Genomic DNA, 27,447 nt, shown 5'->3' on the forward strand with positions numbered 1-27,447 from the left:
GTGTGGTTTATAAATCTGTGGAAGGTCCAGGATGCGAGAAAGAACTCTTGTCTGTTTGAGGCAGTGTGAATGTTGCAATTGGCCACCTTGATTTAGGCCTTGCAGATTCAAAGCCTGGCTGCTTCCTGCCTGGGGGAATCCTTTGTTGGGAGGTGTTAGCTGGCCCTGATTGTTTCTTGTCTGGAATTCCCCGGCTTTCTGAATATTATTCTTTAATTACTGTCCTGATTTTAGAGGGTTTTTATTTAATACTGGTAGTCAGATTTTGTTCATTTTCATGGTTTCCTCCTTTCTGTTGAAATTGTCCATATGCTTGTGGATTTCTCTGTGTAGTCTGACAACAGACTTCACAACCTCAGAGGATACCTGCCATAGATGTGGGCAAAACATCAGGAGAGAATACTTCTGGAACATGGCCATGTATCCTGAAAAACTCACAGAAACCCAGTGATTCTGGCCATTAAACCTTCAACAACACAAATAACTCCTCTTTGAAAAATCACACAATGTCTCTGTTTTGTAAGTAAATGAAGTAAAAAAAATGGGCTGGATCTTGCCTAATGTACCTTATTTCTGTATGGACATACATTTGTTTCCTACTGAAATGAACAGAAAATTAGTCTTTAATTCTGGTATCAAAATGCAAGGAATGTAGCTTGAACTAAAACCATTATTGTTGTAATCTGCTGAGCTATTAATCGGGGTCAATCGTGCTCTCAATCAGCAGCTTTTAATTATGTTAACAAAATAATCAATCATCCTGTACGTGTCTATTCGGAAGTGATTCTCACTGAGTTCAATGGAATTTGTTCCAAATAAATGACATAAGACTGTAGGCTAATTTTATTCTAGATGACATTTCTGAATATGTACATATACAGCTATGTGTAGATCAGTGGTTCCTAGCTTGTGGTCTGCAGACCAACAGTGGTACGCAAGAACTAAAATATGGTCCTCACCATTACTACTATGGATAATAACACAGCCCAAACAAAAAATAAATTTTCTTGGTGTCATTTTTAGACATGTTCCTGGGATTAGTTGGGGTACTGATTCAGAAAATTGCATTGGCTAGACCACATCAACTCTAGATTATTAAATATGGCTTTCTGTGGGCGAGCAGATGGCAACTACTGGATGGCATATGTTCTGTGTCAGAAACTAGATCTGATGTGGTCTGTCCAATGCAATTTTCTGAATCAGCACAGTAAATAACCAAACTGACTCTAAAGTTGACCAAAAACCGATTCGTAATCCTTTTGGTACTAATGTTGGAGGGTGGCCCTGGTCAAAGTGGTCCCTAGTAAAAAAAAAAAAAAAAGGTTGGGAACCAGTTGTGTAGATATAACCTTGTATTTATATATTTTAACTGTTATTTAGATTTTTTTATTTAGATCAATAGATGTAGGGATACACAGATAATAACTCACTCATCCTGGGTTAATCTGGACCATTCCAACACTTTCACCTAATACTGTCTTTCTCAAATACTGTAAGTAATACTATTTTCTCAATAGAGCTACTGACGGTCGGTTCCTTTGGACAACAGGGAAAGGGAAGGAGATACCAACAGGGATGAAGGAGGAATCCTTACCTTGATCACCTCAGGACATGCATAGTGAGGAGAACTGCAGCCCAGCATTGAGGGCAGAAGAGAAAGAGAAAGACAGAGAGACAGAGGAAGAATGAAACGCAGGAGAAAGCGGATCCTTAGGGCCATACCTTCAACATTTCACAGATGCAAACCAGGAGACACTTGACCACCCAACATGAGGGCGCGTTCAAGACGGGAGATGAGTTGGGACTGTCCCTGCCAAACTGGGATAGTTGGAGGGTATGCAGGGTATGCTCAACCAATATGTTATTTGGAGCCCAGCCAACCAAGAAAGGGTTATATAGAAGAACCCACCATTCCTCCCTGCCTCTGTGAGCCTGGCCAAACCACTGAACATGATAACAATCTCTGGGGAGGGGCTACATATGAAGCAATTCACTGGACCACCACTACCACTTTTCCCAGTCCCCCCACATTATTCGTATAGAATGAATGTGCTGGTATCTCCCACACTTCCCAAGGACTGAATAATACAATAGGATCCCCAGCTCAGGATTTGAAGCTTCATTATATATTAAAGGGTTGGTGGCAGAAATTGTGGTGATGTTCCCTTAAACAGAGTGAAGCAGTACACAACAATTCATAAATAATACATAGAATTAAAGTAAACATATAGAGTACACACTCGCAATAACCACCTAGCAGCAGCACATGGTTTTTTTTTTAAACAGAATATACAGGTTGAAAACCCACCCAATACTTTTGTCAAGTGTTGTTTTTCTACTAGGTGTCAGAGAGCATTCTTCCATCATGTCATGATGACTGCATCTACACTATTGAATTAATGCACTTTGGCACCACTTTAACTCCCATGGTTCAATGCTAGGGAATCCTAGGACTTGTTTTTTGGTGAGACACCGGCTCTCTTTGACAGAGAAGACTACAGAAAAATTAGGTAAAGGTAAAGGTTTTCCCTTGACATCAAGTCTAGTCGTGTCCGACTCTAGGGTTGGTGCTCATCTCCATTTCTAAGCCAAAGAGCCGGCGTTGTCCGTAGACACCTCCAAGGTCATGTGGCCGGCATGACTGCATGGAGCGCCGTCACCTTCCCACTGGAGCAGCACCTATTGATCTACTCACATTTGCATGTTTTTGAACTGCTGGGTTGGCAGAAGCTTGGGCTAACAGCGGGAGTTCACCCTGCTCCCTGGATTCGAACCGCCAGCCTTTTGGTCAGCAAGTTCAGCAGCTCAGCAGTTTAATCCGCTGCACCACCGAGGGCTCCCAAATTACAACTCCCAAAAATCGCATTAAGCCATGGCAGTTAAAAAGGTATCAAATTGCATTAATTCTGCAGTGCAAATTCACTCTCTGACAGAAATGTCTCTTGTCTTTGAAAATTATTTGTGAGCAGGGCTTATGTAGACAAGACAGTATTCCTAGATCAACTGTCACCAGGCTGTTTCCAATTATCCTAAATATGAAAGACTAGAGTCTTCACTACCAAGGTTCTCTATCATTGAAGTGGCAGCAGTTACTGGTTCAGGGATCTTCCCGTAGACACCATAATATGTGAAGAAGGAACATATCTCTCCCCTTAGTTTCTGAACACATATTCTCATGTTATGCCAAAGCAAATAGTGCTGTTCCTGAAGTATCCTGTGAATCAGCCTATGCCAGGATCAATGTGCTTCAGTCAGCACTTCTTTTTTCAGTGTGGCATATCGCCCTCCCCATCAGTCCTTTGCTGGTGTTGACTCACCCACAACTTGTTTCCAGCAGGCTATCTCCGACCTGCAGGGAGGCCATGCCGAAATCTGCAATCCGGATGTTGTTCTTCTCATCCAGCAATAAATTTTCTGGTTTCAAGTCTCGGTGGCTGCAGAGATGCAAATAAAATGTAGAGAAATGGACCAGTCAATGGGAAACAAAGTGCTTACACAAACAGCAGAACTTGGAAATATTATTCTGAATTCAGGAGATTCTGAGTGGCACTGGCCAATGGCTATAGTTCTAAAAAGGACCTTTTCCAGAGTCTCAAACACACACACACTTTTACAGCTTTGCAATGAGTAGGTGAACAGATCTATCCCAGTAAAGGAAATGACCTAAATATCCTCAAGGCATCAGATTCCCATCTCATCGTGGAAGATAAGCAGAGTCAGCCCTGGTTGGTATTTGAATGGGAGACCACCAATGAATTCCAGGTACTGCAGACTATATTTTAAAGTAAGGAACTGCCAAAACAACTTCTAAGATGGTGTTATTATAAGTTAAAAATGATTTAAAGGCACACAACATCACTAACATGCGTAACTCACCATATAGAATAGCTGTGACAGAAGTCCAATGCTGAAACAATTTGCCGGAAAAACTTTCTGGCTTCTTTGGGCGTGAGCCGTCCCTTCTTCACTAGGTAGTCAAAGAGCTCCCCTCCTGAGACATGTTCCAAAACCAAGTATCTAATGCAGAAGTCCAGAGGTGGTGGGACCGAGAAACAGAAAAAAAATTATGGGGGGAATTATTAAGAATCTATCACAATCAACTTTCTGAATGCATTTAAAGCAGAAGTAATTGAAAACCAGAGCACTGAATACGGATTAACTATTCCAAATAGTTAAAAAAGTTGCTTTTGGGCAGGATGTAGTACAGAGTACAGGCAATAGTCCAAAAGGCAGAAGACACTGAACTATTTCTAATGTGACAATATAGCCAGCCCTCACTAGGGTTAGGGGCATAGGACCCAAGTAAAAGTGGGAAATGACAAATTAAATAAAAAGACCTTGAGAAAACACCACTCGGAATCCCTAGGTCTTCTAATACAACTCTGTGGTCTCCCCTGACGTTTCACTCACATCTATGGCAGGCAACCTCAGAGGTTGTGAAGTCTGTTGGAAACAAGGCAAGTGGGGTTTATATATCTGTGGAATGTCCAGGGTGGGAGAAAGAACTCTGGTCTGTTGGTGGAAAGTGTGAATGTTGCAATTAGCCACCTGGATTAGCATTAAATGGTCTTGAATCTTCAAATCTTGAATCTTCCTGCCTGGAGGCATCCTTTGTTGGGAGATGTTAGCTGCCTGGCCTTGATTGTTTCATGTCTGGAATTCCCCTGTTTTTTTAAGTGCATTCTTTATTTACTGTCCTGATTTTAAGAGGTTTTTAATACTGGTAGCCAAATTTTGTTCATTTTCATGGTTTCCTCCTTTCTGTTGAAATTGTCCACATGCTTGTGGATTTCAATGGCTTCTCTGTGTAGTCCGACATGGTGGTTGTTAGAGTGGTCCAGCATTTCTGTGTTCTCAAGTATGTGGTATCCAGGTTGCTTTATCAGGTGCTCTGCTATGGCTGACTTCTCTGCTTGAGTGCCTTTCATGTTCCTTGATTCGTGTTTGGGCAATGCTGTGTTAGGTGGTCCCTATATAGATTGTCCACAACTGCATGGTACAGTAGAGTCTCACTCATCCAACATTCGCTTATCCAACGTTCTGGATTATCCAACATATTTTTGTAGTCAATGTTTTCAATACATCATGATATTTTGGTGCTAAATTTGTAAATATAGTAATTCCTACGTAGCATTACTGCACATTGAACTACATTTTCTAACAAATTTGTTGTATAACATGATGTTTGGTGCTTGATTTGTAAAATCATAACCTAATTTGGTGTTTAATAGGTTTCTCCTTAATCTCTCCTTGTTATCCAACGTATTCACTTATCCAACGTTATGCCGGCCCGTTTATGTTGGATAACTGAGACTCTACTGTATATGGTAGACTCCTGCAGAGGTGAAAGGATCCCTCTTGCCCTTTGCCGAATGTAGCATTTGTTGGATTTTCCTAGATAGTTTGTAGGTTGTGTTTCGTCATCACCTTCCCTATGCGGTCAGTGGTTCCCTTGATGTAGAGATATAAACCTCCTTGCCTAGTTTCCAACAGACCTCACAATCTCTGAGGATGCCTGCCATAGATGTGGGTGAAATGTCAGGAGAGAATGCTTCTGGAAAATGGCCATACAGCCCAGAAAACTCACATCAACCCAGTGATTCCGGCCATGAAAGCCTTTGACAATACATCGTAAGTCAAATGTTTGTAACTCAGCGACTGCCTGTACGTACATACATGTATATAACACATATGTATGTATACATAAGTTTCTTCTAAATCGTTCCGCAGGGCTGCCTCTTCTGCCCAGCTTCTTTGTTTCTCTCCACTCCTCCTCCCATTGTGTTACCAGAGGAGGGTGACAATGAGAGCTTATGTGTGAGGATTGCCAGTTGTCTGGCACCGCCTGGTATTCTGGGTGGCTCTCTCTCTTTCTCTCTCTCTCTCACACACAAACACACACACGTTCACAGAAGCCAAGCTGCTCCATCAGCTTTCTGACACAGAGAAACACAGATTACAGATATCTTCTACCTAGGAAACCACCATTCTGCGCCAGGAATTTCAAAAGCAGATGGGATCTTCCTCTTTTTTTTATTTTAAAGGCCTTGTCCTCCTTCCTTTAGCAGCAAACTCACAGGCTGAAACCAAGCTTCTGTTTCAGAATACTATTCTCCCTGCGAAGGGTTTAGCTGCATGCACCTTCCGTCCCTTATCAAATGAAAAGTTAAAAGCAAGGAAAATGGTTGGTTTGCTCAGTCGATGCATTAGGAAACGGGAAAGGCGGCTAATGGAAGAAAGGGAACATGATGAGATAATGACCACGGAGGGGGTATCTGCACTGCAGAATTAATGTAGTTTGACATCTCTTTAACGGTCATGACGCAATGCTATGGATTCATCAGACTTGTTGTTTGTTGAGGCACCAGCACTCTTTGGCAGGGAAGGCGAAAGACCTTGTGAAACAACTCTCACGATTCCATAGCATTTAGCCATGGCTGTTAAAGTGGTGTCAAACTGCATTAATTCTAGAGGGTTGATGCACCCAGAGAATGAAGGTGTCCAGAACAGTGAAGCTAGCTTCTTCATATGAGAAGGCTAAATTGAACTAGACCAAAGGTCTTCCTAGTCCTATATTTTATTTTAATAGCAGAGATGGAGCCACTGGGAACCTTAATAGGAGAATGTGAGGACAACAGTACCCTCTCACTTGCATTTCCAAAAAACTAGTTCAGGTTATGTATTCCTTATCTAAAATGCTTGGGACCAGAACTGTTTGGGATTTTGGAATCTCTATCCATAATGTAATATCTTGGAGATGGGACCCAGGTCTCAACATGGAATTCATTTATGTGTCATATACAGCTTATGCACACAGGCTGAAGACAATTGTATACAACATATATGGATAGGGTGCTGTGAGTTTTCCAGACTGTATGGCCATGTTCCAGAAGCATTCTCTCCTGAAGTTTTGCCCACATCTATGGCAGGCATCCTCAGAGGTTGTGAGGTCTGTTAGAAACTAAGCCAGTGGGGTTTATATATCTGTGGAAAGTCCAGGGTGGGGAAAAGAACTCTTGTTTGATTGAAGCAAGTGTGAATGTTGCAATTGGCCATTTTATTAGCCTTGAATAGTCTTGCAGCTTCAAAGCTTGGCTTCTTCCTGCCTGGGGGAATCCTTTGTTAGGAAATGTTAGCTGGCCCTGATTGGTTCTTGTGTGGAATTTCCCTGTTTTCTGAATGTTGTTCTTTATTTACTGTCCTGATTTTAGAATTTTTAAAATACTGGTAGCCAGATTTTTTTTCATTTTCATGGTTTCTTCCTTTCTGTTGAATTGTCCACATGCTTGTATAAGTGTGAATGTTGTAATCAACCACCCTGACTAGCATTGAATAACCTTGCAGCTCCAAAATCTGGCCAGCTAATCATCTCCCAACAAAGGATTCCCCCAGGCAGAAAGCAGTAAGGCTATTCAGTGTGGTCAATTGCAACATTCACACTTGCCTCAAGCAGACAAGAGTTCCTTCTCCCACCCTGGACATCATTCCACAGATACATAAACCCCACTTGCCTAGTTTCCAACAGACCTCACAACCTCTAAGGATGCCTGCCATAGAGGTGGGCAAAACGTCAGGAGAGAATCCCTCTGGAACATGGCCATACAGCCCGGAAAACTCACAGCAATCTAGTGATTCTGGCCATGAAAGCCTTTGACAACACATGGAATATATTTAATAATTTTGTGCATCAGATAAAATTTGTGTACACTGAACTAACAGCAAGCAAAGGTGGCCCTATCTCAATTATGGAGTATTTTTGGATTTCAGATAAAGGATGCACAACCCTGACAGAGAATCCTATTGCCTCTGGTTAGCTCCACCAGAATTGTAGTATGACCTCATTCCACAACCACAGACTCCCTGCTGCTATTATTTATCACACTGGTATCCTAACATGCCTTTGGGAATACTACATGTGGCCTGGCTCATATCACAAATAGGCCTGTAGCCAGAAATATAGTAATGAAGGGGTCAGGAATCACTGTAAACATCCAGAGCATAAATATAAATAGTCTATTATATTTAAAATAACTTCATTGTACAATACTGCTTTCTTGTCATCAAATAACATAGTAAGTTAAGCATGTCATTTCAAAAAATGAGTAAAATACTTAACAAATGATTTAACAAAAGATAGCAATACGTAGAAGTAGAAGAAAACTAACCAAGAATAAATTGCAGCAAGAGTTGATAGGGATATTTTCCTCCCCTTTTTCCCCCTCAGTGTTTTCGAACCCCCCTTGCTGTCCCAATTAATTCTCAGTTGTCCCACATTTTTCAGTTCCTTTCAAATGTCCTAATTTCTTTCTCCTTCTCCTACTTTCCCCCTTTGCTGCCTTCTACTGTGTATCCACAGAAGAAAAATAGAAAGGTATGCGTGCATCTACACTGCAAAATTAATGCAGTTTGACATCACTTTTAACTACAATGGCTCAATGCTATTGAAGTGTGCAGGTTGTTGTTAAGTGAGGCACCAATACTCTTTGCCAAAGAAGGATAGAGACTGTGAAAAACTACACCTCCCATGATTACATAGCATAGAATCATGGCAAAGTGATGTCAAACCGTTTTAATTATAAAGTCTATATGCACCCTTTGCATTCAAAAATATCGAAAAGTTTTTTAGCATCTTCCAGGTCACCAGATTTATTATAACATAAACTCTCAGGGACTAAAGTTACTGAGAAAGGAAGTACAGTATAGGCAGTCTCTACATAGGTGCTGTAGGTTTGTTCTTAAGTGAGTAAGTGTAATTCAAAGCAGCCAGGCTTTGAAGATGAAAGGCCATTCAATGCTAATCAAGGTGGCCAACTGTAACATTCACATTTGCTTCAAACAGACAAGAGTTGTTTCTACCACCCTGAACATTATTCCACAGACATATAAACCACACTTGCCTTATCTGAGTCCACACTATCATATAATCCAGTTCAATATGAATTTTATACAGCTGTGTGGAAGGGACCTGAGACACCTTTTCCCCGTGATAACTCATCCAGGATTGAATTTCTCTTCCAAGGGGTAGATTTCTCCCATTTCCTGTTGTCTCACCCTTGCTCTTAACTATAAGTTGTTTGTGAATTAGATGTTTGTAACTCGGGGACTGCCTGTATATCCCCTTTCAGTAGACTTTTTTACTCAATGTGTTTTATTATGTCTGTTTTGCTTGGGCTTGGCCCTGCGTATAAAAATAAAATTATTGTGAGCTGTCCCGAGTCCCTTTGGGGAGCTGGGGCGGGATATAAAAATAAAGATGATGATGATGATGATGATGATCATCTAGGGCCAGATCTTGATGCCTCCCCAGCAAACAGATTTACCAGAAGTGCTCCTAAATCTGTTTTTTTAATGCTAATTGTGTATTTACAGTTTACATCCTCTCCCATGAAAAATATCTTATGTACAACGTCAGCTGAATACTTAGGAAGATTCGTTATCCCCCCATTGCCAGGAATAATAGCCAGCAGAAAGCCCCCAAACCTGCCCTGGCATGGAAACCTTCAGTTGGCAAGAAAACCAAAGAGGAGAAGATTCCTTTGGCTGCTATTAGCACTGGCAAGAACATAGGAAGCACAGCTCCATTCAGACAGGGAAGGCTTGTGAGGAGGACAAGGGAGCTAGCAGACCATCAGCAAATAAATACCTACAAATATTTTTTGTTCTCGTAGACGTCATGGAGTTTCAGCACATGTGGATGTTCAATCAACTTCAGAATGGCAATTTCCCGTTCCACCTAGAACCAGGGAGGCAGAAAGAAAAAAGAAAGTTAATTCTTTGCAGCATTCTTCCTCTACATTCTTGATCTGTTGGACTTAGGGTTGTGAGATATCAGAGCTTGGTTCTTAACCTGCATTTTCTTTGTGGGTCCTATCCAGTAGAGAGACAAGAATGCAAATTCTCCACTTTTTAGTGGACTCAGCTCCTGGCAAATCTCACATTCATCTAATACAGTTTGCAGACATTAATTAATTTGTTGCTGCAACTTGCAAATATTCTTCAGGCAGGTCTATGTATTTACTTAGGCCCATTCTAAAAGTAAAGGTAAAGCTTTTCCCCTGACATTAAGTCTAGTCATGTCCGACTCTGGGGGTTGGTGCACATCTCCATGTCTAAGCCGAAGAGCTGGCATTGTTCATAGACACCTCCATGGTCATGTCGCTAGCATGACTGCATGGAGCGCCGTTACCTTCCCATCGGAGCAGTACCTATTGATCTACTCACATGTGCATGTTTTCAAACTGCTAAGTTGGCAGAAGCTGGGGCTAACAGTGGGAGCTCACCCTTCTCTGGATTTGAACCATCAACCTTTTAGTCAGCAAGTTTAGCAGCTCAGAGGTTTAACCTGCTGTGCCACTGGCCCCTTCTACACTGCCATATAATCCAGATTATCAAATCAGATAATCCACATTATCTGCTTTGAACTGGATTATATGAATCTACTCTGCCATATAATCCAGTTCAAAGCAGATAATGTGGATTTTATATGGCAGTGTAGAAGGTGGTTTAGTAAGCTTCATCCCTCTCTCTCAATCATTGTGGCACTGTCTGACTATTTTTTCCTATCTCTTCTGCATAAGTGAGGAAAAAATAATCCCATCATTATTTTGATTAAGGCCCCTTTCACACATTTGAATAAAGTCTTACATTATCTGCTTTGAACTGGAATATATGGCAGTGTGGGCTCAGATAACCCAGTTCAAAGCAGATATCATGGGATGTTTTTGCCTTGATATTCTGGGTTAGATGGCTGTGTGGAAGGGCCCCTAAAATCAGACCTCATAAGTAACATTCTATCTTAATTTACAAACTGAAAAATATTCTCTGTGTGTGAATACATCACTGGAGGTTGTCCTTAGGTCTGGAGGTTTTGGCATGGAAACCTCGTGGCCTTGGATGACCCTGAACATGCCACTCTAATTGGACTACAATGGCCATCACCCACAGCCAGCATGACCAAAGGTATCAGATTGGGAAAAGTTGATTTGCCTTCCAGCATCGTCTGGCTTCTGAGGCCACGAGAAGGAGGAGGTTGTCATGTCAAAGTAATGACTTTTCAGGGTCTTTTCTATCCTAGTATCTAGACAAGATGAAGTGCTTCCTGGGTTATCCTTGAAAAATATTATGACTGAAATGATTGTAAACTGCCTGAAGTGGGTTTCCAAACAGGCTGCCATATCAATCAATCACTGACATATAAAAGCTGGATTGGAAAGTTAAGAGGTACGTCCACTTGGCTCCTTAAAGAGTGAGAATATTTGTGGAAGAACCTGACCAGACAAAAGAGAGAGGGAAACTCCCAGCTTCCCACAATATTGGCTATGTGAGCTAGCACTGATGGAGTTACAGTCCAACTTTATTTAGAGAAGCACACATTTCTCCCTACTTGGATATTTTTTTCCGTCTCAGGAGCGACTTGAGAAACTGCAAGTCTTCTGGTATGAGAGAACTGGCTGTCTGCAACGACGTTGCCCAGAGGACACCCGGATGTTTGATGTTTTTACCATCCTTGTGGGAAACTTCTCTCATGTCCCCACATGGAGCTGGAGCTGAAAGAGGGAGCTCATCCACGCTCTCCCCAGGTTGGATTCAAACCAGCAACCTTCAAGTCAGCAACTTAACCTTCAAGTCATCAGTCCTGCCGATACAAGGGTTTAACCCACTGCACCATCCGGGGCTCTTACTTGAATTAAATGTAGGAAAGTAACTACTTCTACAAGAATCTCACAGGTAACATAGGGATTTAGGGTACTGTTGGGCTGGGCTAGCACAGTGGGTTAAAATGCCAGCTATAGAAGATCCTGCCAACCAGAAGGCTGGCATTTCAAGCCCAGGTCAGGGTAAGCTCCCATAATCTGCCCAGCTTCTGCTTACCTAGCAGTTTGAAAACAACTATGTAAGTAGATAAATAGGTACCGCTTTGGCGGGGAGGTAAAAGGTGCCCTGAAAAACATGCCAGCAAAATCCTACGAGGAAAGGCGTTAATGGACAACAGTCTCCTCAGCGTGGAAAATGAAACAACCACATCTCCCCATGGCTGAGTCGAGCACAGCTGGATGCCGGAGATGAAAAGAGGGAAGCCTTGCCTCTGTTTATGTACTGTCTGTCTTTATCAATTGTACAATGTCACTGAATGTTTGCCATATATGTACCTGTAATCTGATCTGAGTCCCCTCGGGAAGATAGAGCGGAATATAAATAAAGTATAATAAAAGTATAATATTAAACCCCAATATCTGACTAGATATTCAGGTACCACAACGTTTAAAATAACTCCCTAAGGTTTACTACCCTTCAAAAGGCTTTTTCATCCAGAGGTATGATAGTTCATGGTCTTCTTGATCTCAGAAGTCAGTTGATGCTGGAGAGAACGCTCTATTGAGGGATGAAAACACTTGCAGGCCTGCTGATTTCTCTTTTGTCGGACAAGACATTGCCATCTGTCTCGCTCTGGGCCTCCGGTTCTTGGCTTCTTGCTTGCTGCCAGCCAGTTCCTAGTCTGTCTGCCTCCAGATATCAGTCTGACTCTGTGTACCTGCTGGGGTAGTGTCTAATATTGACAAACGAAGCCCACCTTCTTTTGTCATCAACAATCCCAGAATGGTTTCTGCCACAAAACAGAATTTCCTTCTGGTCTTAACCACAAGGCTTAGGAAAGAGTCTGCAGAGAAGCATCTTCTTCACTGTTCATTTGAAAACGTCACACTCTCTTTATCAGGTGGATTGGCATAGGGACAGTTTTGATGTGTTATAGCCACCGTAGCAAACTTGCACAAAATTGCTCCACATTATGGCTATTATCCCATGGGCTATGGAGGGCCTCATCATTCAGCAGGAAGGATTTTTCTCTACATCAGCACAAAGTACTCAAAAGAAAAAAAAACTGCTCTGGTCTGGTGGGGAAACACTCCAACAGAGCCATTCGGCACAGCATGATGACCGGTACCATGTGGAGCAAGCCAAGGGTCTGAAATACAGATGAGGTCTGGCAACATCATTTACTCGCTCCAACCAGTTAAGCCTTAGCCTTAGCCTTGCAGAAACCAATGGGTCAGAAATGGTGCAGACAATTTGGATTATTAGATATCTGGCAAAATAAATCAGTAGGCCAAGAACACAGGAACCTTATACGTTCCTTCATCCCTGTATCTATTTTGTTTTGTGGTTCTACCATTCATTTGGCTAGGAAATTTAGAGGATAAATCTGCTTTTTAAAAGATCTTCTCTTAAGCCTTTTCCTTCAAGAATTAAAAGAAAAAACAGTAAAGGACCTGTCAATTTCTGGATTTGGTGGTAGTCTGAATATATTTTGCACATCCTTCTGCGGCGACGAGTCTGCTGACAATTTCTTTCTGGCTACAGATACAGACTGCAAATTGGTCTGGCACTCACTAATAAGTTTTCTTTACTTCTAAATCAACCCGGTTTGACCTTTCTGTAGGAATGAAGGTGACGGCTAGAGATTGGATCTATAGAAAGCAAAGCATGCACTTTCTGCCTTTCTCTGGATTGTAGATTCAGCTCCATGCATCTTCAATCACCCTCCATGGCGCCTTCCCCACTACCCCGAAAGATACGCACTCACCTTCATCAGTACTGACTCAGAAAGCTTTTCCCGGTTCACAATCTTAATTGCGACTTTCTGCCCTGTGATACAGTGCACTCCCAGCTTCACCAGACCTAAAGACAGAAGAAAAGACATAGAAATCCACCGTTGTGCTTTAAACAATATGTGAAGTGGACTAAACATCATGCAAGTCAAAGTGCCTCTTCTTGGACAGCACTCCTTACAAACATACCTATTTTATAATTATTAAAAGTAGAAGGCAGGCAGATATGGGAAAGTTAGTGAGACAACTATCATAATTTGCTAATGCACACACACACAAGCTGGAAAATATAAAACATATTTTAAAAATCAAAACATACATTATAGTGATACCTTTATGAGGCCAATGAAATGATGCATTGCATTCTGTTTTCATGGGAAATGCTTGACAAAATACACCTAATTGTTAATAAACTAAAAATCTAATTCAGTTGCATTTAAATTGAAAGGGGACAATATGTTGTCGAAGGCTTTTATGGCCAGAATCACTGACTTGCTGTGAGTTTTCTGGGCTATAAGGCCATATTCCAGTAGCATTCTCTCTTGATGTTTTGCCCATATCTACAGCAGGCATCATCAGCGGTTGTGTGATCTGTTGGAAACTAGGCAAATGAATTATATATATCTGTGGAATGTCCAGGGTGGGAGAAAGAACTCTTGTCTGCTTGAGGCAAGTGTGAATGTTGCAACTGGCCACCTTGATTACTACTGGATAGCCTTGCAGCTTCAAAACCTGGCTGTTTCCTGTCTGGGGGAATTCTTTGTTGGGAGGTGTTAGGTGGCCCTGATTGTTTCATGCCTGGATTTCCCCTGTTTGCTGAGTGTTGTTCTTTAGTTACTGTCCTGATTTTAGAGTTTTTTAAAAAATACTGGTAGTTTATTTTCATGGCTTCCTCCTTTCTGTTGTCCACATGCTTGTGGATTTAAGTGGCTTCTCTGTGTAGTCTGACATGGTTGTGAGAGTGGTCCAGCATTTCTGTTTTCTCAAATAATATGCTGTGTCCAGGCTGGTTCATCAGGTACTCTGCTATGGCCGACTTCTCTGGTTGGATTAGTCTGCAGTCTATGAAAATGAACAAAATCTGGCTACAGCCTGGAAAACTCATAGCAACCCAGTGAAAGGGGACAATGTAACAAGTAAATTGATTTTAAATCCACATTTAAAAGTCTCACCAAAAATAAAAGTGAAAAATCCAGTTCATGAAATTACAACCCCACCCCCTGTCCCTGTTCTGATGTTTTGAGGGAATGAAATAGAGACATGAATTTCTAAAATTTTCACCCATACTACCAAAAACCGTTCCCTTGCTTACATGCATCTAGAAAAATTCTAATTTTTTCACCCACATGCTGTTATTGTTACCATCAGCCCAGTTACCATCACTGGCCACACAACTAATACATACAACTTTGTGAACTCTAGTTGGCTCTGTAGATAAATGTGGATGTTTGTGCAGACTCTAAATCATCATATAATTTTTGTTTGACTATGTTTGGTTCAATTCATTGATGTGAGGTTTTAACATTATTTTTATATGTGGGGTTTTTCATATATGAGTTTTTCTGGGATTTTATGTCGGTATTTGTTTTTTTTTATGAAGGCATTGAATGTTTGCCATTGTATTTTGGAATCCGCCCTGAGTCCCCCTGGCGAGATAGGGCAGAATAAAAATAAAGTTATTGTTATTATTATTACAGTATTATTATTCCTGCCTACATAGATCTAGGGAAATATCTGCAGTTAATACTTTTATAATTCTGTTTCATGGAACAATTGAGGAGACCAGGTACAGAGTTCAACATAGAATGTACCATCTGAAGACCATCATATCTGCTATAGATTCATATATGTCCTAAACAATGCAATTCCTTTATACCAGGTCTGGGCAAACTTTGGCCCTCCAGGTGTTTTGGACTGCAATTCCCACAATTCCTAACAGCCTACCGGCTGTTAGGAATTGTGGGAATTGCAGTCCAAAACACCTGGAGGGCCAAAGTTTGCCCAGGCTTACTTTATACTGTAGGATTGTTCTAAAAAGTTAAAAACGTTTTGCAAAACTGTCGAACAAAGGCCTTGGAGAAAGAACCAACACTGCAATGAGAAATTTGTTAATCATATTGCCGCTTTGTGGCTTATTTAATTAATTAGTCATTCTAAATTTAAGTCTGCAGAAACCTTAATGCTGTAATTCTAACTTAAACCGTTCACTTTGGTTTTAAAAATATGTAATTAAGCTCTCCCCTTTTTTGGCAAATTAATTCATAATTTAATTATTTCCTGAGCACTCATCACTGCAGCTTTGTATTTGTGTATTCATCCGAACTAAACTGGATGCACTGAATGAGGCTGCCTACAGAAATGGGATAGAGCACCTCAGGAACAGAGCTTGGGAAAAGTTATTAATTATAGCTCCCAGAATGGCCTAGACAGCCATGGACATTGGCCATGCTGACTGACTGGGATTGTAGCAGTCGTAGGACCAAAATTTTAACGTTTCCAATCTCTGCCCAGGGTAGATATGCAATGAGCTTGTTGGAGGAAGAATGGAGCTCTACATCTTTCCTCTGCCAAGCCCCAGCAGGCTAGTACACATTTCTGTTGCAGGCTAGTCACTTTTATGAGGCTGCATGCATTATAAAAAATCATGCCAATTACTGTAGTTCACGCATATAGGTTCCTCAAGGTTTCTGAACTGCTGCCTAATTACAGGAAGGCAGTTGGCTAATATACCACTTCCAAACTTCTTTGGGAATTGGATCCCAAAATACATTTTATACTTGAGACTACTGTTTTATTACACTGAAAGCATACACTGTATACCGTATTTCTTTGATTGTAAGATGCACAATAATTTCAGTTCCATCAATAGAGACAAAGCTCTCCCCCCCCCCCAATAGAGAGAGAACCTGCCATTCTAAGATACAAGTTGGTTTTAGAGAAGCTTATATGAGAAAAAAGTCTGTCTTAGACTGAGGAAATACAGTAATAAGAATACATGTACAATGTGATGCTCTTGTCAAAGTATACACCCAGAACAAGCCTTACTGAGCTCATAAAGAGTAAAAAGAGGGTGGCTGGTAGCTCCCATGATACGAAGTGCAATTAATCCACTATGGGTACCTGGAGTTGCCTGGGTTATTTGAAGTCATTTTTTATTTTACAGAATGCATAAGGTTGTGGGTGTACTACAACTCACATCATGCCAGATTAGCCCCCTGAAAGTATCAATTCTTAAAATTTTTATGTTGGGCAAATGCGCTCTAGATGCATAATCGGTGGGGTTCAGTATGCTCTCCAGCTACAGGATGAACTACAACTCCCACCATGGTGGGAGCCTCCGGTGGCGTAGTGGATTAAAGCCTTGTGACTTGAAGGTTGGGTTGCTGATCTGCAAGCTGCCAGGTTCAAATCCCACCTGGGGAGAGCGTGGATGAGCTCCCTCTATCAGCTCCAGCTCCATGCGGGGACATGAGAGAAGCCTCCCACAAGGATGATAAAACATCAAAACATCTGGGCGTCCCCTGGGTAACGTCCTTGCAGACGGCCAATTCTCTCACACCAGAAGCGACTTGCAGTTTCTCAAGTCGCTCCTGACACGAAAACAAAAACAAAACAAACCATGATGGGTCAGTCCCGTCAAATCCCTCCAATACGTTCAGTTGGTCATGACAGTTCTGTCTGCCAAGTTAGGTCCAGATTCCTCATCGGTGGGTTTTGGAGTGCTCTTTGATTGCAGGTGAACTATAAATCTTAGTAGCTACAACTTACAAATGTCAAGGCCAATACCACCCCAAATCCACCAGTATTCAAATTTAGGCATATTGGGTATGCATGCCAAATTTGGTGCAGATCTATTGTTTGCGTTCACAGTGCTCTCCGAATTTAGGTGAACTATAATTTTTATAAATCAAGGTGAATTTCCCCCCAAGCCCTCCTGCGCATTCTGTTGGTCATGAGGGTTCTGTGTGCTAAGGTAGGTCCTGGGCCATGGTTGGTGGGGTCCAGAGTGCTCTTTGATTGCAGGTGAATTATAAATCCAGTACCTACAATGGCTATAAATCAAGGTGAATCTCCCCCAAACCTCTCCACTATGTCTCTTTGGTCATGGGGGTTCTGTGTGCCAAATGTGGTCCAGGTCACTTTTCAGGTTGATGTACAGTGCTCTGACATGATGCAGGGTGAACTACAATTTCCTTCATGTGGAGTCAGTCCCTCCAACTCCTCCAGTATGTTTAGTTGCTGCTCAGTTATTCTCTGTTTGTTATACAGACAGAGTTGAAAAGAGTAGGAAAGGGTTAAGGGAGAGGCAGTGGGCAGAGTCATGCAAATTCCACACCAATGGAGGGAGTAAAAACACTGGGGTGTTTGCAGTAGAAGAAACAAGCAAAATCTAGGATGAAATTGTCTCCGAATGAAAGCATTCTTTGGGTGGCGGGCTGTAGTGTTTGGGGAGGACATTGGCAGGGCTTGGGCTACATGTTCATGGTGCTCACTATAACCTGAAATGTCATGGGAGGGAGTGCTTTTGGTGCCTCTTCAGTACTGTGGGTTATAGTTGTTTGTGGAAGCAGGAGCCTGTCTGTGGAAATGGGCACTCCAGTCACATATAAACATACATATTTTCACTTTTATTATGTGTATAGAAGACGATAGACTGAAAAGGAGCTATCCAAGATGCTGAACCTATATTGGAAGTTAGGGTCCAGCACCTTGGAAAAGTCCTTTGTAGTGTGGAAAAACGAAAACTGTATTCTTCATATCACTGATGCCAGAGACTGCTGTTTCAAGTAAATATCTGCTCAGCCTATCCCATGTGAAAACTATGCTCTAATGTCTTGTACAAGTTAATTATTCAGAAAAGTCGACTGATGATGAGCTAGCAGGGAAGCCCTCTGTATGACCAGATTACATACCATACAGAGTCTATGGAGGACCTTTCATTTACACAAAATAAAGAAAGTCCTTGTGTGTTTAGAAGGACCTACCTTTTCTAGGGAAATGTATGAAGGATTATAGCTTAATTTCTTGCGCTCTTGTCCCCAAACTCTGGTGCTGTTGTCATCTAACAAAACCTTGCAGGACAACCCCCTTGGAACTTCCTATCGCTCAGGGAAGCCAGGATCACAGCATATTTACTGATGCCTTGTAGGGAAATGCTTACATTCTGAAGTCAACATCTTTCAAGATTATGTTGGAAGATCATGCCCCCAATTCCCGTGGAAGTGGCTTTCTTGTTATTACTATAGCTTTGTGTGCTTCCCCATTTCCCTGAGTGGTACAAAGTACCACCAGCGGCTCAAATGGGGTCAAGTTTGTCTCCCTCTCCCTGCTGACAATTTTGCAGCCCTCTCCTTAATGTGAATAGAGTAGTTAGATATGTTGATAAGAGGTAATGTGGAATCTTCCTGGATTTCTGAATGACAGTCCAGGAGATTTGTGGCACAATTCATGCTCTGCATGCAGACTGCCATTCCCTGGTATCTCCAGTTTAAGTAATCAGTGCAAGATAGTCGGTGTGACATAAAAGGGTGAATGTTGGACTACTGCTTCACTAGACCACATCTTCTTAAACTTCTCCATTTGCGACCCCTTTCTGCCCAGCTGATGTTTATGAAGTAGGTATAAATATATATATATATTTACTCATAACAAATCAGCATATGCAAAACTTGCTAAACAAGCTGATTTCCCTTTTTTATGAAGTACAGCTGAAGCGTCTTCTGTAGAGCTCATTATAAACATTGCACAACAAATTTGTACAAATGCCTACAACAGCAACCAGGCAGCATTCAATATACAATGTAATATGCAATAATAAATAATCTATATATATAAAAGAGTGATGGCATCAGGGCAGCGGACAAAACAACAAAACTACAGGCCCCCCAACCTTGAAATCTGACAACACAACCCATCATTCATGGCTCTAGGTTGATACAACAAAAAGAAAAAATAAAGTCCTAATTACAGGGAGAGGAATAATAGTTTTTATCCAATTGCTGCCAGTTAGAAGGCTAAGCTCCGCCCACTTGGTCTCCTAGCAACCTACTCAGCCCAGGGGACAGGCAGACTTAGGCCCCACTTAGGCCTCTTCCACAGATTATCAGATTTGAACTGGATCATATCGCAGTGTAGACTCAAGGCCCTTCCTCACAGCTATATAACCCATTTAGAATCTTATATTATCTGCTTTGAACTGGATTATCTTGACTCCACACTGCCATATAATCCACTTCAGTGTGTATACTAAACATAAAGACAACCATATAACAGACATTCAATACCACCACTACCTCAACAATTTCTCACCAACACCACCAGACAACGCCACAGCAACACGTGGCCGGGCACAGCTAGTAATATAATATATTGTATATACACATAATAATTATAATAATATTATAGTGTACTACAATATAATACTAATAATAATATAATATAGTAATATTACTAATAATATTATAGTGGTCTAGTACAATATAGTAATATATAATGCTAATATTGCGCTATGCTAATAATATAATATATTGTGGGTACATATTATTTGTAAGCCGCTCTAAGTCCCCTTCGGGGTGAGAAGGGCGGGATATAAATTTAGTAAATCAATAAATTCAGTAACCTTTTAGTGTTGCCAACACTGAGCTAAGGGGATCCCATTTAGGGTCGGGACCCAGTTCATTAGACCACAAACTGACAGGCAACTTGAGGGCATGTAACTACCTTGAGTTCCAGACTAGAGGGCTACAAATACATATCATATGTAATGTTATGACTATTATCTTAACTAAGTTAAGTGATGTATAATTGAAATATGTAATATCCAAATGTTCTTTCTCTGTATCAGTTCCAAGCCCCTAGTTGTTTGCTTGAGCCCATGTTAGCTAGAAAAGCCACTGGAATAGGGAGCTGTGGTCATATGTATTCTTTGTGGAGTTGTGGCCAAGAACCAATAAGCACAATAGTGGAGTGCAAGTGTATTTCCTCTGCTGTTTCATGCCTCTTTCGTGTCTCCTCCCAAGGTGAAAAGCAGTACTGGGGTGAAACTCAGTGTCACAACTCCATCCCCCTAGGCACCGACTGACTGGAGCGGATGCTGTGCTGGAGAGAAAATGACATCCTCTACTCCTAGTATATAGTACAAATATCTCCCAGGTGGGCAAGGGCAGCTAGAGAGCACAGACATATGCCACAACTGATTGGTGGCCCAGGGGTTGGATCTGCATCTATGATCCCATTGCAGTCCTTCACATTCAGGTATGGGACACTGTCCAATGAGTACAGGATAATGCACCATAACATACATACATAGCCATACCTTGTGGTTATACCTGCATATGCTATGGATTCTAGCTTTAGTTTCCATCAGGGCAAGTTAAAAATATTTTGCTGTCTGATGTGGAAATCAAGACAGCATCTCATCTTCCTAGCCTACATATAGAAGCTAAAATGGATGGACAGAAAAATCTTACTTTAATGCTGACACAGATCCAAACAAGGGGGAAAGTAGCTAGGGAGATATTGTCACCGTCTCCCCCAGACCATTTTCAATCTGCCACCTAAAGAGACTGTTTCACTCTCCCTAATGAAAGGGCCAGCCCTGGTTTCCCTAAATTACAAACCTTTTGCACCAAGAACTATCCCACATATTCTCCACACAACCCATCTTCTATCAAAGTGGGAATGTGAGAGATTTTTTTTTCGTGTCAGGAGCCACTCGAGAAAAGGCAATTGCTTCTGCTGTGAGAGAGTTGGCAGTCTGCAAGGATGTTGCCCCGGGGACGCCTGGATGTTTTGATGTTTTACCATCCTTGTGGGAGGCTTCTCTCATGTCCCCGCATGGAGAGCTGGAACTGACAGAGGGAGCTCATCCGTGCTCTCCCCGGATTTGAACTGGCAACCTTTAGGTCAGCAACCCAACCTTCAGGTCAGCAGTCCTGCTGGCACAAAGGTTTAACCCACTGCGCCACCGGGGCTCTTATGTGAGAGGTAATTCTGCTTCTTACCACTCTAGTTGCTGTTTTCTAACCAGTATTTATTTATTGTGTCACAAGCGAACCGAGGCTACAATTTGTAATGTATTCTAACCAGTAGTGAACAGAGATACTTGTTGTATCATTAACTATAGGCCAAAAGTGGTGCTATAAATGATTCAAATGTTGTATTCTATTATTCTACTCTCACTTGACTTCAGTTGATGGTTTGTTGACTGAAATAAAGGCTATTGACTAGTTGGTGTTTCTCCCACCAAAGGTTTGCACTTTAATTCCTAACATATTTTACGTCATATTTTTACAAAAGTGCAATAAAATTGCAATCTTCAGCAAAAATAAAACCTAACTTCTATAAGAAAACATCTGTTTTATACGGGGATCCCAGTATGACATAGAAATGAGACCTTTCCTACACTGGGCACACTTACTTGACTTCCTCAGGCAGCAGTTTCATTCATTCTCACACCAATTTTATGAAGGCTGCTGTAAAGAAGTGTGATGTTTTGATTTATGGATGACATGTTTATTTGATTTTGTTTAAACAGTCAGGTTTGGCTAAGTTTAAAATGGTATGTACAGTAGAGTCTCACTTATCCAACACTCACTTATCCAACATTCTGGATTATCCAACGCATTTTTGTAGTCAATGTTTTCAATATATTGTGATATTTTGGTGCTAAATTCATAAATACAGTAATTACAACATAACCTTACTGCGTATTGAACTACTTTTTCTGCCAAATTTGTTGTATAACATGATGTTTTGGTGCTTAATTTGTAAAATCATAACCTCATTTGATGTTTAATAGGCTTCTCCTTAATCCCTCCTTATTATCCAACATATTCGCTTATCCAACATTCTGCCGGCCCGTTTATGTTGGTTAAGTGAGACTCTACTGTATTGGAGTTGATAATACAGGAAGGTAACCATCTTAGCATTCTAAGGCAGGTTACCCTAGCAACGGGGGCGGAGCCAACCGCTGTTTGAAGGAAAAAGGAGGGAACATTTTAAAACCCAGTCAGTCAGTGAGAGTCTGTAATGGTGAAATTACAGTGAGGACTGATTCTCAAGTGGAGGATCAGGGTGGCTCAAATGAGGGAATTTGAGTCAATTCTAAAATAAGGTGACTTATTTTAGGGAGTCTGTGATTGTTAGTCACAGGAGATAGACTGGTTCCAGGATTGAGGGAAACCAGGAAAGCAGACCTCTGGTAGAGCCAGACTAAGCAAGTTAGGTGACTTGTTTAGGGCTAGTTGTGGAGGCTGTGGAGTAAGGGGAATTAATCCCAGTAGATCTAAATGATCAGTTTATAGTTGGTTTTGAGAGAAGAAAGTATTTTGGAAGTTAGAACACCTCAACATCTATTGTAACTGTTATTTAAATGCCTCAAAGAAGTTATTGAACCACTAAGCTTTGTACTTGGTTCTTCAAACCATCTAAGTCTTTGTCACACTCATATTCTAAGTTAAACAACGTCACCATCAAAAGTGAAATAAATAAATAAAGCTTAAAAAGAATAAGTATCCTGTGCCTGACATCTCCTCCATTTGGTGGCAGCAGTTATAAAAATATCATCATCCAGACATCTTTACATTTTGGTGGCAAGGGTGGGATAAAAAGATTCCTTCCCTGCCTCACCTCTGTACAAATTGGTGGCAGCGGTGGGATCAAAAGGGATTCCTCTCTGCCACATCATCCTTTACAATTGGTGGCAGCGGTGGGATCAAAAAAAGATTCCATCCCTGTCAGACACATCATTACAGCTGCAAACAACAACTAAGATTCTTCCAGCACCTTAAAAGTAACTTATTTATTATTAACAAAGTTAGATAAAGGTAAAGGTAAAGGTTTTCCCTTGACATTAAGTCTAGTTGTGTCTGACTCTGGGGGTTGGTGTTCATCTCCATTTCTAAGCTGATGAGCCAGCATTGTCCATAGACACCTGTCATGAGGCCGGCATGACTGCATGGAGAACTGTTACCTTTCCACCTGAGCAGTACCTATTGAGCTACTCACATTTGCATGTTTTCAAACTGCTAGGTTGGCAGAAGCTGGGGCTAGCAGCAGGAGCTCACCCTCCTCCAAGGATTTGAAATGCCAACCTTTTGATTAGCAAGTTCAGCAGCTCAGCAGTTTAACCCACTGCACCACCAGGGCCTCTGGTTAGGGATAGGAAAAATTTGGTCCTCCTAATATTGGAATGCACCAGTCAGAATCAAAAGTAGAGCTGGATCCTTTATCGTTTAATGGTTGTGCAGAAGAGGGAATTTCAGCAGGTGTTGTTACTTGGTTGGGTAATAGGTAACACCTGCTGAAATTAGGAACAGCCTTTAGTTTTCACTTTTATCAGCCCTTACCAACATAGTCAGGATTCTGGGAACTGTCCCCCAGTAATCTCACATTCTGCTCTCTTAGCACCTGTTTTGCTGAACCAAATCCATTCACCTGATGGATGAGTTGTCGTGATTAGTCCATTGCTACATATGAAAAAATCAGGTGGGTTAACAGCTTGTGAGTAACTTCTGGCAAGCCTTCACAAGGCCCTGGATTAAACATGCATTTCTTACACTTGGTGCCTAGAAGATGAATGTCCAAGAGGCAACTCTATTTGTGATGCTGTGACATAGAATGAAATATCTGAAATATTACTCTATGTGGCAGTCAGGAACCAACAAACATGCACATGTGAACCAACCCAAAGAATGTGTGGCTAAGCAGAGATTTAACACAACTCAATCCATGTATGGCACAGGAAATGGAGAAGTGTGTAGTCCACATTTTGAAGCAAGCTAAACTAACTTTCCTTTCACAGAGTAACAAGCAGACCAAAATGCAATTACTCTTCAGTCTGTTTACTTTTCTGAATATTGTGGTACAGTTCAAAAATGGCATGCAAATATATACAAGTCAGAGAAAGATGCACACAAAAACTGTAGTTTTAGGTGCATGTTAAAAACATACTTTTTAACACCAGCATTCCTATTGAGTCCCATATGGCATCTTCTCTCACAATAAGAAAGTATGTATTTTTATCGATGGACACCCTTTTGAAATTTGTGGATCTAAGAGGAATAGATATTTCATAGCATCATAGAATAATAGTTGGAAGAGACCACATGGGCCATCTAGTCCAACCTCCTGCTATGCAGGAAACGTACAAAGTATCCCTGACAGATGGCCATCCAGCCTCTGTTTAAAGGTTTCCAAGGAAGGAGTTTCAACCACACTCTGAGGTAGAGAGTTCCACTGTTGAACAGATCGTACGGTCAAGAAGTTCTTCCTAATATTCAGGTGGAATCTCCTTTCTTGTAATTTGAACATATTGCTCCTAGTCCTAGTTTCAAGGGCAGTTGCAGACAATCCTGCTCCCTCTTCCTTATGACACCCTTTCACATATTTATACATGGCTCTCATGGCTCCTCTCATCTTTCTCTTCTGTAAATAAACAAACAATGTATGTGTGTGTACAAAATGCAAAACATGTGTCCAGCATTCCTTTGAAATTCTGAGCAGTGGAAGTAAAAAAAAAAAAGTTTTAGCGCCGGCCAAAAAAGCATATATTAGGGAAAATGTATTAAAATACATTATTTTTTTCCAATTTAAAAAAACTGCATACTGCTGCAGAAATTGGAGGGAACCAATTTAGGACTGAACAAGTGTGAAATGGACATGGACTGGAAAGTGATTGATTTGTCCCTCCGTACCAAAAAAAAAAAAAAAAAGTTTCCGGAGAGTTGCGATGTTGCAAAGTATTTCTTTTGTTGCAGGGGGTTATTTTTATTTTTCCGACTTTCACTTAGAGATGTTCCATGCGGCGAACATGATGACAAGTATAGATTGGTACCTTCTACGGCACAAAAGAAATACCCAGTGCTTTCGCTATCTCGTCTAATATGAGAAGCTATGAATGAATCCCCAATCAGTTCAAATGATTTTTCTTGTCTTTTGCAAATGAGTCACAGTAAATATCTAGAAAGTGAAGGCTTCAAGTGTGTTCTATATGTAAAGATGCCTATCCCCAACTTATCCGGAAGCACGTCCTATCCTATAGCTCAGGTATGGGCAAACTTTGGCCCTCCAGATGTTTTGGACTGCAACTCCCACCATTCCTAACAGCCTCAGGCCCCTTCCTTTTACCCCTCAGCCGCTTAAGCGGCTGAGGGGGAAAAGGAAAGGGCCTGAGGCTGTTAGGAATGGTGGGAGTTGCAGTCCAAAACACCTGGAGAGCCAAAGTTTGCCCATGCCTATTGTTGAAGTCCCAGCACTCTTTTGCAGAAAGACCTCGTAAACCCTATTATTCCAATGCATTGAGCCCTAACAGAGTGCTATCAAAACTGCATTCATTCTACAGTGTAGATGCAGCTCCAGCACCTTTTATGGCTCAACAAGGACCTGAACTGTTTTCCCAAGTCCCAATCTATTACTCTAATGACTCTTTTGGGCTCATTAGGGTCAGAAGTCTTCATTATATTTTTCTAAGCCAGTGGTTTTCAACCACTGGGTCCCCCGATGTTTTGGCCGACAACTCCCAGAAATCCCAGCCAGTTTACCAGCTGTTAGGATTTCTGGGAGTTTAGGCCAAAGCATAGGTTGAGAACCACTGTTCGAAGCCATATTGTTTCCCCTTATAAATGATAGCTGAAAGAGACCACAAGGGATCATATAGTCCAATCCCCTGCCATGCCAAAAACAAACACAAACCTATTTCAAATCAAGGCACCTATTTTGATGACGTGCATAGCATGTATAAAATAAGCAAGGTGGAAGACCAAGGGATTTCCCTTAATTTTTTTTACTGCAACTAATGAAACTCAAACTGAATCAAAACAATAGGGAATACAGATTGCTGTGGGTTTTCCAGGCTGTGTGGCCATGTTCCAGAAGCATTTTCTCCTGATGTTTCGCCCACATCTATGGCAGGCATCCTCAGAGGTTGTGAGGTCTGTTGGAAACTAGGCAAGTGGGGTTTACACATCTGTGGAATGTCGAAGGCAGGTTAGAAAAACTGTTGTATATTTGAAGCAAATGTGAATGTTGAAATTGGCCACCTTTATTAGCATTGAATAGCCTTGCAGCTTCAAAGCCTGGCTTTGGGAGGTATTAGTTGGCCCAGATTGTTTCCTATCTGGAATTCCTCCAGTTTCTGAGTGTTGTTCTTTATTTAATGTCCTGTTTGTAGAGGGTTTTTTTTAAAAAAAAAAATACTGGTAGCCAAACTCTAACATCAGGACAGTAAATAAAGAACAACACTCAGAAAATGCAGGAATTCCAGACAGGAAACAATCAGGGTCAGCTAACATTTCCCAACAAAGGATTCCCCCAAGCAGGAAGCAGCTAGGCTTTGAAGCTGCAAGGCTGTTCAGTGTTAATCAAGGTGGCTGATTGCAACATTCACAATTGCCTCAAACAGGAATGTCTCCCACTCTGGATATTCCACTTGCCTACTTTCCAACAGAGCTCACAACCTCTAAGGATGCCTGCCATAGATGTGGGCAAAACGTCAGGAGACAGTGCTTCTGGAACATGGCCATACAGCCTGGAAAGCTCACAGCAACACAGTGATTCCGACCATGAAAGCCTTCGACAACAAACCACATTCCAGTTTTCATTTCTCAAACACTCTCCATTTCTAATTTTATTTTAGGGAGTTTTCTTTGCTAGACATACCTTGGTTGCATGAGGCATTCTAGCAGTTATTTTCAAGACGCATTTTTAAAAAGCATCTTGAAAATAGCTGAAATAATCCCTGTCTCGTTACATGCACAGTTTTACAGCCAACAAATATTGCTGACAGAAATACTATGTATTTCTTCTATTCTAAGACACATTTTCCCCATATAAACATTTC

The 27,447-nt window shown here is 41.3% G+C and overlaps 1 protein-coding gene across 3 annotated transcripts in view; it reads right to left on the minus strand.

Moving 5' to 3' along the window:
- Positions 1-27,447, minus strand: part of brsk1 (BR serine/threonine kinase 1) — a 67,773-nt gene that overhangs the window by 29,981 nt on the left and 10,345 nt on the right. For all 3 annotated transcript variants that reach the window (XM_016996509.2, XM_016996508.2, XM_003225874.4), the window contains 5 exons: positions 13,583-13,677; positions 9,648-9,733; positions 3,877-4,017; positions 3,318-3,434; positions 1,595-1,628 (listed from right to left, as the gene is read on the minus strand). In XM_016996509.2, coding sequence (XP_016851998.1) covers positions 1,595-1,628; positions 3,318-3,434; positions 3,877-4,017; positions 9,648-9,733; positions 13,583-13,677 — 473 coding nt within the window. The remainder of the gene's footprint in view (positions 1-1,594; positions 1,629-3,317; positions 3,435-3,876; positions 4,018-9,647; positions 9,734-13,582; positions 13,678-27,447) is intronic.

Source organism: Anolis carolinensis, chromosome 6 (genome assembly GCF_035594765.1).
Source record: "Anolis carolinensis isolate JA03-04 chromosome 6, rAnoCar3.1.pri, whole genome shotgun sequence".
NCBI lineage: Eukaryota > Metazoa > Chordata > Lepidosauria > Squamata > Dactyloidae > Anolis > Anolis carolinensis.